The sequence below is a fragment of the Xyrauchen texanus genome, chromosome 3 (assembly GCF_025860055.1).
Source record: "Xyrauchen texanus isolate HMW12.3.18 chromosome 3, RBS_HiC_50CHRs, whole genome shotgun sequence".
Lineage (NCBI taxonomy): Eukaryota > Metazoa > Chordata > Actinopteri > Cypriniformes > Catostomidae > Xyrauchen > Xyrauchen texanus.
In genome coordinates, this window is record NC_068278.1 from 55160859 (window position 1) to 55179548 (window position 18690).

The following is an 18690-nucleotide window of genomic DNA, read 5'->3' on the forward strand; positions in this document are numbered from 1 at the left end:
CGTGTGGTGTCTAAAGATTGATTCGGAAACATTTTGATCTAATTTTGAATAATTTTTTAAATGTTGCAAATTTATGGAGCTAATCCCTGAAATAAACACATTAATTGTGAGACAAGATACATATTTATCATTTTCAGTTTTGGTCAAGGTCATTAAATTAAAAGTTGTTTAATAACTGTCCAATAAGATAAAGGATGGCATTTGGGGTAATAAGCTCCACTGTTGCAGGGGCTAAAGGCCCCCATAAAACACAAGTGGATTTCGTAGAAAATCCTTGTTATTTTCATTATTTGTGAGGGAAAGGTCAGGATATTCTTTAAAAATTATCCTTTTAAGTTCCACAGATGAAAGTCACACAAGTGTGTTATAATAATATTAGAATGAGTAACCGAGCACACCAGCATCCCAATATGGGGAACAGTATCCAAAACACAACATGCTGATGACCAGTTTTGAAAGTCTTGTTTTCAGCAAGGAATTCACACACCAAAGAAAACGGCTATACATACTCAAGATTGTGATGGGTGTTCCTCTTCTTGTGTAGGTTTACTGCTTCCTGTCACCCAATAAGAGAGGAAGGAGTGTGTGGTGCCGTCTATAGAATTACCCCCCCCCCCCTCTTTTTTTTCTTGTGAGTGTTGTGGTTTTTCAGATGCATTGCTTTTTTTCATGAACTAAACCTTATTTTTGTCATGCCTCAGGGCTTCTAACGGCACTTTGAGAAAGGCCCTGTAAAAAAACCAGACGCGTTTAACTCTCACTGTGAATAAAATGTTCACAGGCGTCCGAGAAGGGCGCACACATGTAAATGAGGATGTGGGGAAGCAAGGATGACCTGATTGGTTCCATTTGTGTCGCAACATGTCTGGTGCTGCCATGCAGCACCCATGTGTGGATTTTTTTTAGCCTCAAATGAAAATTTCTCTCGGCTGCAAATGGCGACAGCGATCTGATTCCGTGTTTGCATCTTGAGGTTATTTGTACCCCGTGCAGGATGGACTGTGCAGATATGCAACCGGATTACACATCGAGAACCGCGGCCGTCGGTGACTGGTATCGGATACCTCTGACACTTTCAACTTCCTCAGTCTGTCAAAATCCCTTTACTTTGCTCAAAATATGGCCTCTCAGATATTTCTTCCTCTGACCTGTGGCACTTTTCGTATGGGTGAAGTGGCATGAGCGATATTAGTCACACTCTTCCTGTACTGAAGAGATGAATGAGTAAATGTGATTAATCTGTCGCATACCAGACACATTCTCAGCTGAGCACAGGACAAACCATCAACCCTGTGGTGATGAGCTAAAACTGATACAGCTTGTTAGTGTTCATAGAAAGTTGGATTGGTTGAGCAGTTTCGGTACAGAGATTAATTTGTCTGAAGGTGAGCAATGTAAATAAAGACACAGATTTTTTGCAGTTTGGCGTGCCACTTCAAACACACTCTAGAACTTTTAAACCTTTAGTTCATGTAAAAGGTAATATTAAAATGTTTGCCATTATCTGTTATATTCTCACATCTGTAGTGTACGGCCATGTCCACGCTGATTCTGTGGTCACACTACACTTTGCACTCAATCACTTGCATTCAAATGCATCCAAATACAGGAGAACAGAAGTTAATCTCATGCGAAAAAATGTAACATGCCATTGTACCACAGTTTAAGAACTCTGACCTTCAAATTCAGATGATAAGAAGATTTGTGGCCAATAGAAGATCAAATTGTCACACATTGACCTCTTGGCTCAATACAAAGAATTCATATTTCAAAGCTGTTTTTATATAGTTACAGCAAAGTAAGGAGATTGAATCAGGGACTAAATATTTTTTATATTTCTGTTCATTCTGAGCAAAAACGGTGTTGTTTCATTCTGGTTCAAAAGTTCCACAGTCTCCTTTCCAAATTGTTAGAACAAAATAAAAGAACGCATTCTTTAAATGTCAGTACTCTGCGTTAAGGTGTGGGTGAAATACCGATTGCAGCATTGCCAGATCTCACAAGAGAAGCAAGCAATTTGGTCTGGAAAAACAAGCTCAAAATAAGCCACTTGCCTCAAAATAAACCAAAAATTTGCAATTTATCACAATAGAAATAATAGCAAGCATGCAGTTAATTAACTTTGTTTTTTGTGACTTTTAGATTAGTCAATTGATCTAAATTGTCAGACGTCTTCTTGCAAACAAATTCACAGTTTCACAAAATTTTTGCTTGCATATCCACTCTCCCGTGCCCATGTTTGAATGAAAGTGAAAGGAATACAAAGTCCAGTGCGTTAAAAAGACCTAAAGTTCAAATTCTGTGATGTTGATGTTATTTTCGTCTCTTATTCACAGTGATATTCTGCTGTGCTGGTTACTGCAATGAATGGTAACACTGTCCAGCAGACCACGAGCACTGCACCGTCCGTAGCACCTCCTTGTGGATGGAGGGAGTTCTGCGAGTTGCATGCCAGCACCACGGCCCGAGAACTTGCCCAGCACTACCGGCGCTTCATCCGAGAGCGGCCGGTGCAGGATGTGGTCCCTCCGGAAAATTTCTCCAAGCAGTTCAGCTCCCTGTTTCAGCACCACTTCAGCTGCGAAGTGGCTAAAGATGCAGAACCCGTTCCTCTGCCTACACCCCTACCCTCGTTTCTGCCCATGACCAGCCGCTTACGCATCACTTCATTTTCAGGTGTGCTGGATTACCGGGAGAGTGTGCGGACGGGAGTCACACCTCTTGTTGCCGTCTTTGCGGGTAAACCGGATACTCGGGGTATCGCTAGGGAACAGGAGCAGTTGTTGCATTGCTCTCCTGCAGACACTACATGCCAAACTCAGCATCACAGCCAGGAAGATGAACCCCAGGAACGGCGGACTGGTTCCGAACGGTATACGCCCACAGTGTTGTCTTTCCCTTCCCGTAAAGATGTAACTCATATTTCTGTCCGCATTCGAGAAAGCATGTGCCGACTCTTTAAGAAATACCCACAACTTGACGATTCCTCAAGTGGTTGCCCAAGGGATGAATCAGTTCAGGGGGGTGGACCCTCAGCGTCTGTTGAATATACCTTGCAATCGCCACCTGCCCACCACACCTCGCAGCAAGGTGCATTTTGGGAGCGTTTGAGTCGGTTACGGACTGTGAGACGAAGGCAGGAAACGGGAAAAGTATGTAAGGAGGGCCAGCTACGGTACCTGGAGGTGGATGACACTATCTCAGACAGGCCCCCGCATTGGCTGCGCTGCCGCCTGCTGGTCAGGAGGACCAACGAGCACACTGCCTGCGAGCGGTACCAGCTAGAGCTCTATGACCCACCAAAGGTAAGGGGACTTTCGAGAATCCTATTGGATTTTTCAAGAGTGGTGTTTGGCGGGGGGCCTGGGTAGCTCAGTGAGTATTGACGCTGACTACCACCCCTGAAGTCGCAAGTTGAATCCAGGGTGTGCTGAGTGACTCCAGCCAGGTCTCCTAAGTAACCAAATTGGCCCGGTTGCTAGGGTGGGTAGAGTCACATGGGGTAACCTCCTTGCGGTCACGTTAAGTGGTTCTCGCTCTCATTGGGGTGCGTGGTAAGTTGTGCGTGGAATAGCATGAGCCTCCACATGCTGTAAGTCTCCGCGGTGTCATGCAGAGCAAGCCATGTGATAAGATGCAAGGATTGACTATCTTAGAAGCGGAGGCAACTGAGACTTGTCCTCTGCCACCCGGATTGAGGTGAGTAACTGTGCTACCACGAGGACACAGTTAGCAGTGGGAATTGGGCATTCCAGATTGGGGAGAAAACAAAAAAAAATTTATAAGGTGATTGGCATATGTTTATTGTTATATGTTAGTTCCAAAAAAGCTGTAGTGTGCAATGTTTTAGACCGCTAGTGTAATCAAACAGACTTGCAATTCGGTTTCTCAAACACTGCCCCATCTTCCTATGTTTGGTGAAAAGCGTTTTTTCCACCATCGGGCCAAATGGTTCTAGAGAGTAATGTTTCCATTTAGCATTCCAAAAGCATTTCCACTTCAGAACAGTTCGGTACAGTACGATTACCAACCATGCTGGTGCAACACCTGTAGTGACGTTGCGACTCGTGATTGCTCAATCAGTCAATTCTAATCCTGATTTCACAGCACCATAGTGAAAAAAAAAAATGCCAACATTGCCAAGAAGATTGTATCGATATGGAAGAGCACAGTTCCACAACAAGAATCATTCGGCCAAAAGGTGGAAAGTGCCTTAACAGTCCTGTCCCAAATGCCATTGGTTGTGCAAAAACTGAGAAAATTATCCACAACAGCTCTAAATGTATCAGTTAAAGCTTACAGTTTTTGCCAGGCTTAACTTAAGTAAGTTGTGGTATTGTCAGTGTTTTGAATTTGAAACAACTTACTTTCCTGCAACTTTGAAGTATAGTACTGTGCAAAAGTTTTCGGCAGTTGTAAAAATTGTTATATAGTGAGGAATTTTTCAAAAAGAATGGCATGAATAATTTGTACTTTTTAGTTAACATCATATAAAGTGCAGTAAACACAAAACAATTGATACAATATTTGGTGTGAATACAAGGTTGTTGGCAGATAGGTTGTTCCAGGCGTCTTGGAGATCTTGCCACAGTTCTGTGTGTTTAGGCTGTCTGAATTGTTTCTGTTTCTTAATGTGATCCCAATGATGTTGAGATCCGGGTTCTGTGAGGGCCACACCATTGTTTAGGCCACGCCCACACTAATTTTACTATGCTTACGGCTCTCATACACATGCTCTCCATTACTGCATACTTTGTTTTCAGTTCCCTAATGTCAGAATTTACCAGAGTTTTCAAACAAAAATGGATTATTGTGGATGTAGCCAGAGTTCGCCAAACTTGAATTTTCTCTCAGTGGAATGCAGAACTTCTTCGCAGAACTTGCGTTTCTATTTTCCTTCATTTGAATGGAAATGAATAGAGCGAGGGCTGGGCGTTAGGACAATGTAATTGGATATCGACGATATCTGGCATATATCTTTTATGCTGATTGTGACACTCATTGACAGATTATTATTGACAATATCGGGAAATGACAAAACCATAGAGCTGGAAAGTAGCCAAATATATTTAAGCAATATCACACGAGCAAGAGTGCTCTTTCCTAGCTTTGGTAATGTATTAGTAATACGAGCAATCACGGAGCGCAGTTCTATGTAAACAATGACTAACGGATTCACTTTACGTCATCAACTGGCTCATATTACATACAAAAATTATCTTTTGCCACCACCTGCTGGTTAACATATGTAATTTCAAAAATAAAGCCAGTAACTCCTTACAGATACACTTTAGTTTAGAACAGCAGGAACACAAGCGGAGTGATACACACCCAGTGAAGTGTCCGAGTGCTGATGCTGTCACACCATCAGTGCTCATGGAACGTCTTTCGTCCAATCAGATTCGAGGACCAGAACTAACTGTGGTATATTAAATAGTAGCCCAGCCTATAAAATTTGCACCCCCATGCAGTGGAAGTTAATTTTTCTCATCTACCCACCACTGTGGCGGCGACCTGTATGATGCTCGGAGAGACGCATTTTATTATATTTTAAAGAATAGACTAAAGAAAAGTCATCGACGCGCATGTCTGATTTTATGTTTATACAGAGGTTCAATCATAAATAATATAAAACATTTTTGGTATGTTTCATTTTCTTTAGGCAGCATTAACTGCATTAACAAAATACAATACAAATGAAGTCGATAAAAACTGCAAATGATTAGTCAGCATTAATTGGGGAACACAAGGGAATTTATTAGGTTTACACCTAATAGAAAAACTGGTGCTTTATATTAATTTAAACACAGACTAAGAAAAGTAAAAACTGTTTTATAAAAGTAGAAATTAGAAATGATGTGTGTTGAACTTTGAACCTTTAGGGTAATGGATTATTTCTATTTTTAGATGATTGTTGTTGTTGTTGTTGTTGTTATTATTATTATTATTATTATTATTATTTTCATTATTGTTATGTTTACATTGATAATTGTATTTAGATTTTAATTTTGTATTAGTAATTGTCCGCCTGTTGTCGTAGACTGATAATTGCGTGAAATCATATGTGGCTGATGGAGGAAGTTGAAGAAGGTCAATGTTTGGATTTAGGGAAATTGTTTATATTCGATTTTTTGTTTCGTCTGAAGTGCAATTTTAATTTAGAATTATCTTTGGTTTAGGTTTTTCATGTTTCAATAAATTAATTAAATTACATTTCTAAAGGAAAATCAATAAAGCAAAAATATTCTTCAATCCCTCAGCAGTGGGGAGGGTTAATGGCTGTATCAGATATTGCAATATTTAATATATATATATATATATATATATATATATATATATATATATATATATATATATATATATATATAGTGAAAACCTTTTTGCATATTGCCCAGCCCTAGTGCGACCACATCTTAAGCTAGTTCATCAGCAGAGTAGTCAGGAAGTAAACCATTTGAGAATTTAGTACAAATGTTAGCCTGACCTTTTTAAGTGGTATATTCACACTTGCACTCATTTAGCCTAATTAACACACCCCCAAAAAGATGAATTGTTTATTATTTTATTAGGGATTGAGTTATCATTTTGTCTTAATTTTTCTCCATATAAAAATCTCCATTTCTGTCAGTTACACAGAATGATGTAGGCTAATTGCTAGTTGTGCTAGTTCGCTCATCGAATGATGTCAACTTGCTTGAAGGGTCAGAGCACAACCATATCAAGGCTCTGATTGGCTGTTGAGGAATCTTGGCAGTAAAATAAGGACTTGCTCTGAATGTCTATATATGGGAAAGTCAACATAGGGCAAGAGAGTTCAAACACTTCAAGTGTATATATACACTGTAATAAAATTCAGAAGCATTCACACACACATTTTACACTGCTAATTAGGCTAACACTGAATTCTGTACTACTTTGGAAGACATTTTATCAGTTTTATCCTTTTAAAGTGAGGAATGTAAATACTTGGCATTATTTCTTTATTTGTGTGCATGAATAGAGGATGCATTGAAGAGAACATTCCAGTCCATGCCATGATTCTGTAATTGGACGCACTATGTTTGGTGTGTTAACTTCTATATAAGCAGTGAGGGCAGCTTAGCTAAAAGAGGAAGCTGCAGACTGGCTGATAATTTCTTTGCGTGAGAAACTTTGTAACAGGGAAGTCCTAACTTTAAACCCAGTCTGCACACAGCAGATAAATTAGTTTGATTATCTGCTGTCAGATTTCACAGAAGTGTTGTATTATTATCATGTTAAAAATGACTTTAAAAAGATAGCTAGGCCTTAAATACAAAGTGGCTATATATTAGTTTGTTGTGCATCCACAATTTGCGACTGTTAACCAAGGTTAAGCAAACCAACACAGTTGTTTTTTAAAGAATTCTTTCATTAATTTCATTGTACATTTATGTAAAAAAAAAATAAAAATTCTTCTAAATGTGGTTTAGAGAATTAAAACCATAACCCACAAAAATAGCAAATTTATAATTGCCACATCGAAGTTATACATAAACTCATCTGATCTTTTATTACCAGAATTGCATTTAATTTTAGACTACTGGGTAAGAGTGTCTACAGTATGTACAAATCTAAGTTTCATATTCAATGGACATAATAATGTAAAACACAATTTATGTTGCAGCCTTATGCTAAAATGCTTTAATATACATCTATCTACACTCCATACACCATAATGACAAAATGGAAAAACAGACTTTTAAAAACAATAAACTGATATCAATTTGACATAAGTATTCAGATCCTTAACTCAGTACTTAGTTGAAGCACCATTGGCAGAGATTACAGCCTCAAGTCTTTTTGGGTATGATGCGAAAAGCTTTGCACACCAGGATTTGGGGATTTCTGCCATTCTTCTCTGTAGATCCTCTCAAGGTCTGTCAGGTTGGATGGGGACTATCGGTGGACAGCCATTTTCAGGTCTCTCCAGAGATGTTCAATTTGGTTCAAGTCCAGGCTCTGGCTGGGCCTCTGAAAGACATTCACAGAGTTGTCCCTAAGCCACTCTTGTGTTGTGTGCTTGGTGTCGTCCTGTTGGAAGGTGAACCTTTGGCCCTGTCTGAGGTCCTGAGCACTCTGGAGCAGGTTTTCATTAAGGATATCTCTCTGTAATTTGCTGTGTTCATCTTTCCTTCAACCCTGACCAGTCCCCCAGTCTCTGCCGCTGAAAAATACCCCCACAGCATGAGGCTACCACCACCATGCTTCACCGTTGGGATGGTATTGTGCAGGTGATGAGCGGTGCCTGGTTTCCTCCAGACATGACGCTTGGAATTGAGGCCAAACAGTTCAATCTTCATTTCATCAGACTAGAGAATCTAGTTTCTCACAGTCTGCGAGTCCTTTTAGGTGCTTTTTTTATGTGTCTTGCACTGAGAGGCTACCGTCTGGCCACTCTGCCATTAAGCCCAGATCAGTGGAGTGTTGCAGTGATGGTTGTCCTTCTGCAAGTTTCTCCCATCTCCACACGTGATCTCTGGAGCTCAACCAGAGTGGCCATCGGGTGCTTGGTCCACCGCTCTTACCAAGGCCCTTCTCTCATAGCTTAATTTTTGCTCTGATATGCATTTTCAGCTGTGGGACCTTATGTAGACAGGTGTGTACCTTTCCAAATCATGTAATTTGCCACAGCTGGACTCCAATCAAAGTGTGGAAACATCTCAAAGGTGATCCAGATAAATGGGATGCATCTGAGCTAAATGTCAAGAGTCATAGCAAAGGGTCTGAATACTTATGTCAATGTGATATTTCAGTTTTTATTATTATTATAATTTTAAATTTGCAGAGTTATCAAAAATTAGTTTTTTGAGTTTACCATTATAGAGAATAATACCACAACTGCGAGGGGGTTTCTATTACAGCTGCTGAGAGAGTGAAAGTAAATTTGGCTTCTTCTCCCATCTCCCGTCTTAATCCACCGCTCTTTTATTTATTTCCTCTGGAAAGTCATTCAAATGTAATAGTGGATTTTTTCTTTTGCTTCTGGAACAAATTGGTAAGTGAAAATGTTGGCTGTGGTCTCACATTCACCCCTGTCAAAGTTTACCCTGCAAACATTTACTTCCGCATTCCAAAACCCAGAGTGTGAAAAAATTCTATTAAGGGACTTGTACACAACTATTACACAAGGTGCAAACATTCATTGATGCTCAATAAGTCAACACACTACTATATGCATTATATACTTTATGTAAATATTTGTAATGCAGATTCTGAATATATATATATATATACACTCACCTAAAGGATTATTAGGAACACCATACTAATACTGTGTTTGACCCCCTTTCGCCTTCAGAACTGCCTTAATACTACGTGGCATTGATTCAACAAGGTGCTGAAAGCAATCTTTAGAAATGTTGGCCCATATTGATAGGATAGCATCTTGCAGTTGATGGAGATTTGTGGGATGCACATCCAGGGCACGAAGCTCCCGTTCCACCACATCCCAAAGATGCTCTATTGGGTTGAGATCTGGTGACTGTGGGGACCATTTTAGTACAGTAAACTCATTGTCATGTTCAAGAAACCAATTTGAAATGATTCAAGCTTTGTGACATGGTGCATTATCCTGCTGGAAGTAGCCATCAGAGGATGGGTACATGGTGGCCATAAAGGGATGGACATGGTCAGAAACAATGCTCAGGTAGGCCGTGGCATTTAAACGATGCCCAGTTGGCACTAAGGGGCCTAAAGTGTGCCAAGAAAACATCCCCCACACCATTACACCACTACCACCACCAGCCTGCACAGTGGTAACAAGGCATGATGGATCCATGTTCTCATTCTGTTTACGCCAAATTCTGACTCTACCATCTGAATGTCTCAACAGAAATCGAGACTCATTTTTCCAGTCTTCAACTGTCCAATTTTGGTGAGCTCTTGCAAATCGTAGCCTCTTTTTCCTATTTGTAGTGGAGATGAGTGGTACCCGGTGGGGTCTTCTGCTGTTGTAGCCCATCCGCCTCAAGGTTGTGCGTGTTGTGGCTTCACAAATGCTTTGCTGCATACCTCGGTTGTAACGAGTGGTTATTTCAGGCAAAGTTGCTCTTCTATCAGCTTGAATCAGTCGGCCCATTCTCCTCTGACCTCTAGCATCAACAAGGCATTTTCGCCCACAGGACTGCCGCATACTGGATGTTTTTCCCTTTTCACACCATTCTTTGTAAACCCTAGAAATGGTTGTGCGTGAAAATCCCAGTAACTGAGCAGATTGTGAAATACTCAGACCGGCCCGTCTGGCACCAACAACCATGCCGCGCTCAAAATCTTAAATCAAAATCTGCTTAAATCACTTTTCTTTCCCATTCTGACATTCAGTTTGGAGTTCAGGAGATTGTCTTGACCAGGACCACACCCCTAAATGCATTGAAGCAACTGCCATGTGATTGGTTGATTAGATAATTGCATTAATGAGAAATTGAACAGGTGTTCCTAATAATCCTTTAGGTGAGTGTGTGTGTATATATATATACATACATACATTATGATAGGGGTGTGAGCATTTATGAAACAAAAGGGAATGCAAACATATTTTCTCAACTATATGTACAGTTTATTAAACCTTTGTTTAATGGGTTATCAGCTGTCGTACTTTTCTTTGGCTTTCCAACTTGTTTCTGAACAGCAATCTAAATTGAGCAATTCTGTGATTTGGTGACTAAAAACAGCCATTGGGCTCCTTAATGTTACAGTTTAGGAGCCAATGTCTCTGAAGTATTTTCTTTAATCTGGAGCCCTGTGAAAGGATATAGGCTGGAGTTTAGAAGAATGTTAGCCTTGGCTATTCACTTTCATTGTATGGAGAAAAAAAAAACATGCAACAAAAGTGAATGGTAACTGTCATTCTGTTTAAGATCTGTTTTTGTGTTCCTCAACGGAAAGAAAGTTTTCATTTTTGGGTGAACTGTCCTTTAAATGATTTTGCATAATAAAATGTTTTAATGAAAATTGTTCTTTAATAGTTTACAGTGCCAATTAGCTATGACTATATTCACAGACTATTAGCACAGCACGTAGTATGTTGTTGCTTAATTTTTAGCGTAACACACATGACATATGGGTGTAATGTTTTGGCCTATCAGACACATGGGTTACTTGTCTGTATTTTGTACATCTTTCATTAGTCACAATCAGGGTTTGAAATAAACACCTGCCAACTCAATAAATGCGGGTATTTCATGCGCAGTGGCAGTTTATTTTTCTCATTTACCCGCCACTGTGGCAGGCAACCTGTAAGCTTTCTCAGAGTGACATAAGACAAGAGATTCAGTTAGACACCATTACACACATTGATTATATTTTGAAGAACATACAAAAGAAAACCCGTTGATTGTGTGTCTGATGCACTGTGCATTCAGAGGTTCAGTGTTTCTCACTGAAATTAATAGGAAATTATTCAAAAATGAAACATCGTATTGGTTGTATGTTCTGCTAACAAAATCAGTGACTATTATAATCAAGACTTGATGGTTCCTGTTAGCTCATCTGTATTTTAAGATGCTTGGAAGGCTTGAGAAACACATCTGTTGTTTGCCTCCTGGATCACCAAGATGCTCAAATGACAGTGGGTTGCTTGGGACTAGAGACCACCGACCTGAAATAACTGCTGTAGTCGGAACAAATTTGGTCGAGTTGTGTTCAAAGACCTCGGAACAGAGAACAGATGCACATAGATATATCTATATACGGCATCAGAAGAGCTAGAGTATTTGGATCTCAACGGCATGGCCTAAAGACTAGGGTATACTTTGTTTTTCCGCATGCTATTCTGTCTCACACATGATTGTGCACTCAACCTTTCTAAGTAAAGGATACTCTTTTGACTGCGAGCTCATATGGAAGTGTTCGCCACATGTGCACAACGACTGCTTTGTGATACTTTTTTAGCACAGTCAATGGCAGGCGCATGTGCCGAAGACATGCAAAGACATGGACTGTCTGCATGTCTAGATTAGATAGGCTACACCCGGACAGTCTGCGCGCTGTGCTACGAAATGTGTGTCATGCATACTATGTACATACTCTACCGGCATGCGGAAAACCGAAGTATACTTAGGCCTTACTACACAGAATCGAGATTTTGACATCGATAGTCCGATCTTGTAAGTGTTTTTGACATTTACTTGCATGCATAAAATAAGATAATTGGTCGAAGGTGTTGAGAAAGCAAAAACTGGAATTAGCAAAGTTAGAAATAAATTATATAAATGCATATTGTACTGTGCAAAAGTTTTAGGCACTTGTGGAAAATGTTGCATAGTGTGAATGTCTCTAAAAATAATGCCATAAATAGTTTTCATTTATCAGTTAACATCATACAAAGTCCAGTAAACATAATAAAGGCTAAATCGATATTTGGTGTTACCAATTGTGTCCTCAAAACACCACCAATTCTCCAAGGGACACCTGGACACAGTTTTTCTTGGTTGTTGGCAGATAGGATGTTCCAAGCTTCTTGGAGAATTCACCACAGTTCTTCTATATATTTAGGCCATCTTAGTTGCTTCTGTCTTCATGTAATCCCAGACTGACATGATGTTCAGTGGGGGGGGCTTTGTGGTTGCCATGACATCTAGTCAGTTATATTTGGAAAATATATGTTTGAGAGTCTAAAATTTATATTTCCTATTGAAACACTAAATCTGAAGAAATAAATAACCATCTTAAGACAAATGCTTTTGTGAAACATCTTGGGTGCCTAAAACGTATACACAGTACAGTGTGTGTGTGTGTGTGTTGAGTGTGTGTGTGTGTGTGTGTGTGTGTGTGTGTGTGTGTGTGTGTGCATGTGTGTGTGAGCGTGTATTTATCACTTTGTGGGGACCAAATGTCCCCATCAGGATAGTAAAACCAGAAATTTTTTACCTTGTGGGGACATTTTGTCGGTCCCCATGAGGAAAACAGCTTATAAATCATACTAAATTATGTTTTTTGAAAATGTAAAAATGCAGAAAGTTTTCTGTGAGGGTTAGGTTTAGGGGTAGGGTTAGGTTTAGGGGATAGAATATAAAGTTTGTACAGTATAAAAACCATTATGTCTATGGAAAGTCCCCATAAAACATGGAAACACAACGTGTGTGTGTGTGTGTGTGTGTGTGTGTGTGTGTGTGTGTGTGTGTGTGTGTGTGTGTGTGTGTGTGTGTGTGTGTGTGTGTGTGTGTGTGTGTATGTATATGTGTATATATGTATATATATATATTTGTAATACATTTTTAAGGCCCATTCCTAATTCAATTGTAATAATGGTCTTGTTTCTCAAGTATTATTTGCTCTACAACAATTCCAGCCAGTGCAATGGAAAATATTTCTAATTCTAAAAACCGCATCCTCCCATCTGGAGCATGTTAGAGCTTCATGTTGACCTTATACACACATGCTCACACAACTACATCCAGAGTTATTTAAACCTTATACATTTTGTAACAATCTACTAACAGCATAACATTCACTCCCTCTACGGACACAATGGAGAAATAATCGCCATTGACTAGTACATTTTTGTTTTTACTTGCTGGATGTTTGACATGTAAGTGTAATGCATGTGAAAACGTCAAAATTAATTAGTATAATAATACCCACAAACACAAAATATTCGCAAGGTTGGAACTTAAAAAATGAAAATAGAATTCCACATCTAATATTTAAAGTATTACTTTGAAAGAAAAAAAAAAAAAAAAAAACTTTAGGTTTATGGGGCAGGTCTTTGCATTGGTTTTATCAACCCCCCTGCACATATGCTCAAGGAGCATATTTTTTAAATTTGTTCATATTTACTGTAAAAATATGTCACAATGTATGAATGATTGCTCTTTTAAATATTTATATACTTACACGTTTGTTGCACATTTTGTTTATAAGCATAATTTGTATTGTTTACAAGTATTAACTTTGCGTTTACATTGGTGTGTAGTAAAAGCACTAAAAAACTACTACCTCTTTAAGAATGGCGGCAGTTCAACGGGCGTCTCACGAGATGTTTTGGTTGAGCACACGTTAACGAGAGAGGAGACGTGCTTCTCGTGCTTTGCATGACTTATTTAAATGTACAATGCACCCACAGTTTTCACTTATACATCAACAGATAGCACAAACGTGGCCCACTGGCATTGTGCGCTGGTACGAAAATGTGCATTTCAAATTTGCACTCTCACGGAAATTGGGTCAGATATTGCCCCACGCCTAACCTAGTTACAAAAGTAGAGCCCTTATTCTTCATCGAAGAGTTCCAAGCTATGAAACAAAACAACCAGCTCTGACAAACTTTGATTGAAAAGACTAAGTTACAAAACTGTATAATTGCCATATTTTTTTCATCTCAAGGGCATGAACTGCAATCCCATTAATCCTTGTGAATGATGTAATCAGTTAAAAATTATAGAACAAATTATTGACTACTTTTCATTGATTATAAAATGTACAAAATATTCAGATATATACAAATATATTTATATACTTGTATAGCTATTAGTAATTTGAGAGTGTAGAGAGACTCTAACGTTCTCAGTGCTGCTGAGCATATTTACCACAATTTACGTTTCCAAAGTAACATGCGACTTCTCTGTTCTGTGGATTTCTCCAGGAGTTTGGCTATTTAACACTATTTTTATTTTGTTAAGTTTTTTTATCTATAAATAAGCAATTTATCTGTGGACAAAATGAATGTGATTTTTACTTGCAAAACCTTGTTGCACTTTGTATACTTGCCCTCATTTATTTTCCACTTGTCTTATGAAGAAATCAACTGAAACTTGACTGAAAATCAAGTATCTTAATGTGAACAAGAGCACAAAGCTCTGACCTCGTACTCCTTTATATCAATATGAGAATCTGTAGTTTGATAAGTAGGCCACTGTCATCACTCATAGCAAAATCAGACATGTCTCTGTTTCCCCGAAAGCATAACACTTGTCAATTTAAAACCAAGAATTATATCACAAACAGATAGACGCACAAATGCATAGACACTGATCATGCATTTGCAAAGATGTACTGGTACATGCACACACACACAAACACGCGCACACACCTGCAGACTGTGCATTAGTTCACATGAAAATGACCGCGTTCATATTTCCATTGGTTTAGAACAAAAGCACAAGTAATCATCTCCTATTTGTCAAACTTTTATCATTTAGTCCATTCATTTGGCAAGTCCAAATTGTCATTTGGCAATGCTTTATTTAAAATAGTAGATTTGTGAAGCCCACCACTATACAGTTTGGTCTATAGTAGTTTGGTCTATAGTATGAAAAATGTAATAACTTCTGATAAAATCAGTGTAGATTAATCATTACCGCTTCCAATGTGTCATATTTGGACATTATAAACAATAGAAAAGAAAAATGTAAAAAAAAATATATATATATATATAATTTTTTTTATTATTTTTTTTATCTAAGCCCATTGTTGGGTGTATAATAATTGAGTGTTTTTCCACATGGTGTCATTAACCTACTGGCATGTTTTGATACATTTGTTCCGTGTGTGACCTGTTGCTTTATACATGTGTTAATGCAGTTCAATCATCAATAGTAAAACATATTTGCCATCATTACAGGTTTTACACCGGTATAGACAACACATTGCTATCTAAAGTCTCACAAATAAAATCAGTCACTCCATGTAAGCAACATTTTGACTTAGATGAGATTCATTGTGTGCGTTGCATGTTTCTCATCATTTTGTTTGCGTTTGTTTCAAAATCATTCACCCAATACATTTGAGAACTGTATGCTTAGATGACTAAGTGGTGGGTGTGAAACAGTCCCTGTTGAAAATATTGACTGTTGCAGTGTCGCCTGATATTACACAACCCTTTGATGCCTGTGTTATGCATCAAGTAGCATGCAATCATGCGTTTATATACATACATGCACACACACATATATGTACACATACACACTCTTGCACACATACAGTATATGCATATATTATTTAATGTGTAATTTAATGTTTCATCATTTCCAATATAAAGACAATCGATCTCTGACCCTGAGAGAGGCCTGAAGTCGCTAGTACCTGACAGTTGATTCTCGCTACTTTTAGTTTTCAATTTTGGTCCCTCAGAGTGAACACATGGTGTTTAGGTCCCACAGCGTGGTTTTTAAGTGTGTTTTCATGCGGAAAGCACGCCACCACCCTTAAATTTGCGTAGCAAAACTGTTTGCTGGCTGCGTGTTTGTGTGTTTGTCTGCATCTGTTTTTCTGTTGGCTCACAGCTGCTTCTAGTTCCAGTTTTCACTGCAAGCGTTGACACCACAACTAGCTTATTTTGATCCACGATGATAGACGTCTACACTGCAAATGCGAAATGTGTAGATGGCTTCATTGATATAATACTAGTGCTCTAGTTTTGTTGTGTTGCGCTTGCAGTGTAGACAGTTTTGTTGATTGTAATGCAACTGTTCTAGTTTTGTCCGGTCACATTGCAATTGAAGTGTGCACTGCTACATTGATTATAATGGGAGTGTTTTAGTTTGTTGCGCTGCGTTTGCCAGTGGTTCTCAACCTTTTTGAAGCCAAGGGCCCCATATAAGACAATATTTGAAAAACCCTCATACAAGCCAAGATATTTCCTCTTGTTCTTCTACTGTAATGATTTGTATGAATTGTATGTTTAATTGTATGTTTAGTAAAAACTGTTTTTGGGTCGGCATTGGGGCTCAGACGTTAGCACTGTCGCCTCACAGCAAGAAGGTCTCAGGTTTGAGCCTCAGCTGGGCCTTTCGTTGGGTACCTTTTGGCGTGGGTTTCCTCCAGGTCCTCCGATTTCCCCCACAAGTCCAAAAACATGCAGGTTAAGTGAACTGGAGACTCTAAAATTGCACCATAGGTGTGAGTGAGAGTCCCCCAGCAACTGGGGGTTGCGTCAGGAAGGGCATCCGGCGTAAAACCAAGTAAAATATGCAGACCTAGTGGTAGCAGCTGAAAGAAAAAGATTAAGCATTTAGCATTTCATGAAATGGAGAATCAAATTTTCCTTGATATTTAGACGTAAGAGATAACTGTGTACTAGCATTGTAACGGTACCAAAATTTCAGTAGTCTGTACCGGTACCAGTGAAATCGATACCAATTTCGATACCACAGACAGAAATTAGTAAGTGTGCGGGTACCAGATTAAGTGGGTGCTTACTACCGGTACTGTAGAATCACTGGTATCTTTTTTATTTTAGTACCGACTTGGTACCAAATTACTGGTACTTTTGACAAGACTAAATTGTACTATTAAAACATAATGTCAATTTCAGATCTCAAAACGTCCTCGCCAGTCTAAAAAGAGCATTTATAGTTACCACCCTGCTGAAACGTCTTGTTTTGAAATCTGTCTGTTCATGAGGTCGTGACACATTGCTCATTTGTATTTACACATCCCACAACATTCATCGCACCTTTGGCCCCGCCCACTGGTGCTCAGTTCGAGAAAGCAGAGCATGTGTGACTAACTATTCCTGAAAACCAAAGGGGAACCATCTGGACTATTTTGAATTATTTTGTATATAAACATGAACTACACAGACTCCTGCCATGTATCTCGCCGCTTTTAAAAGACGTGGTGTCAAGTTACACAGTGTCATGTTGGTGTATGTAAACATAAACTTGATGGACGTCTTTGACTGTTTTGATGAAATTATCATATATTACATACTGTATATTCATATATTTTGGTGCAATTTTTTTTGTAACAATATCAGTGGACCGCCGGGAAGATAGCTTATTAACTTTAAAATAATTTTAGTCATATTGAGGTCCCCTTGGAAGTTTGGTTGAGAACCACTGGCGAATGCACTGTTGCGGGCTCTCTTGAAATTGTTATGATTGTCGTGAGAGTATTGTAGTTTCACATTTGCGGTGTAGACAGCTTTATTGACTATAATGGTTTTAGGGGTGGCAGTATACTAGTTGCAACAATAAATAAGTAGAAATTACAACTTCGTAATCGTTTCTAGTGAATTCCCTCAAGTATCGAATCCCTCAAATTCTAGTGGCTTAGATGTGGTGGCATTGGATTATAAATATTCTATCTTGTGAGCATGTGTTGGCATTGTTGCAGCTCTCTGGTATACCTGACCTCACTGAGCTACCCATGGAAAGCACCGCTTGCGTCCCCTCCATTTCTTTCTTTCTTTCTTTCTTTCTTTCTTTCTTTCTTTCTTTCTTTCTCTCTCTCTCTCTCTCTCTCTCTCTCTCTCTCTCTCTCTCTCGCTCTCTCTCTCTTTGTGTGCTTGTAGGTGCTGTGGTTCACCTTCTCTAGTCCGTAAACAGGATGCTTGCTCGACCTGTGTGAATATGAAGTTGAATATGAGTAGCTGTTTGTGTGTATTCTCTGGGTTTTGTCAAGGGTGTATATGCATTGTACTGTGTTGTGTCATTCTGACAACTCACACTTTCCAGCAAGCTAAATTGGTTTTGTATTTAAAGTGATCATGCCAATAAAACTCTTTCTAATGTTAACACTGTATTCTGAGGGCAAGTTTCTCAAGGTGTCATTATTGCAACAGATGAATAGTTTTTTTTTTACCTTCAAGCCACAGACAAACCACTACAGCATTTTTCTTTTGCATCAAGAGAGAATGAATTAAAAAAATATTAATGGCTCTTTTTTTTTTTCTTGCGGTGCAATGCTTTAAATGCAGCTAAGACATACTTGAAACACATGCTTGACTGC

At 38.9% G+C, this 18690-nt stretch overlaps 1 protein-coding gene across 2 annotated transcripts in view; it reads left to right on the plus strand.

The window, feature by feature from the left end:
• Positions 1-18690, plus strand: part of LOC127632149 (SH2B adapter protein 3-like) — a 67211-nt gene that overhangs the window by 14344 nt on the left and 34177 nt on the right. For both annotated transcript variants that reach the window (XM_052110734.1, XM_052110743.1), the window contains exon 2: positions 2337-3305. In XM_052110734.1, the coding sequence (XP_051966694.1) occupies positions 2364-3305 (942 nt within the window). In that variant the 5' untranslated portion in view covers positions 2337-2363. The remainder of the gene's footprint in view (positions 1-2336; positions 3306-18690) is intronic.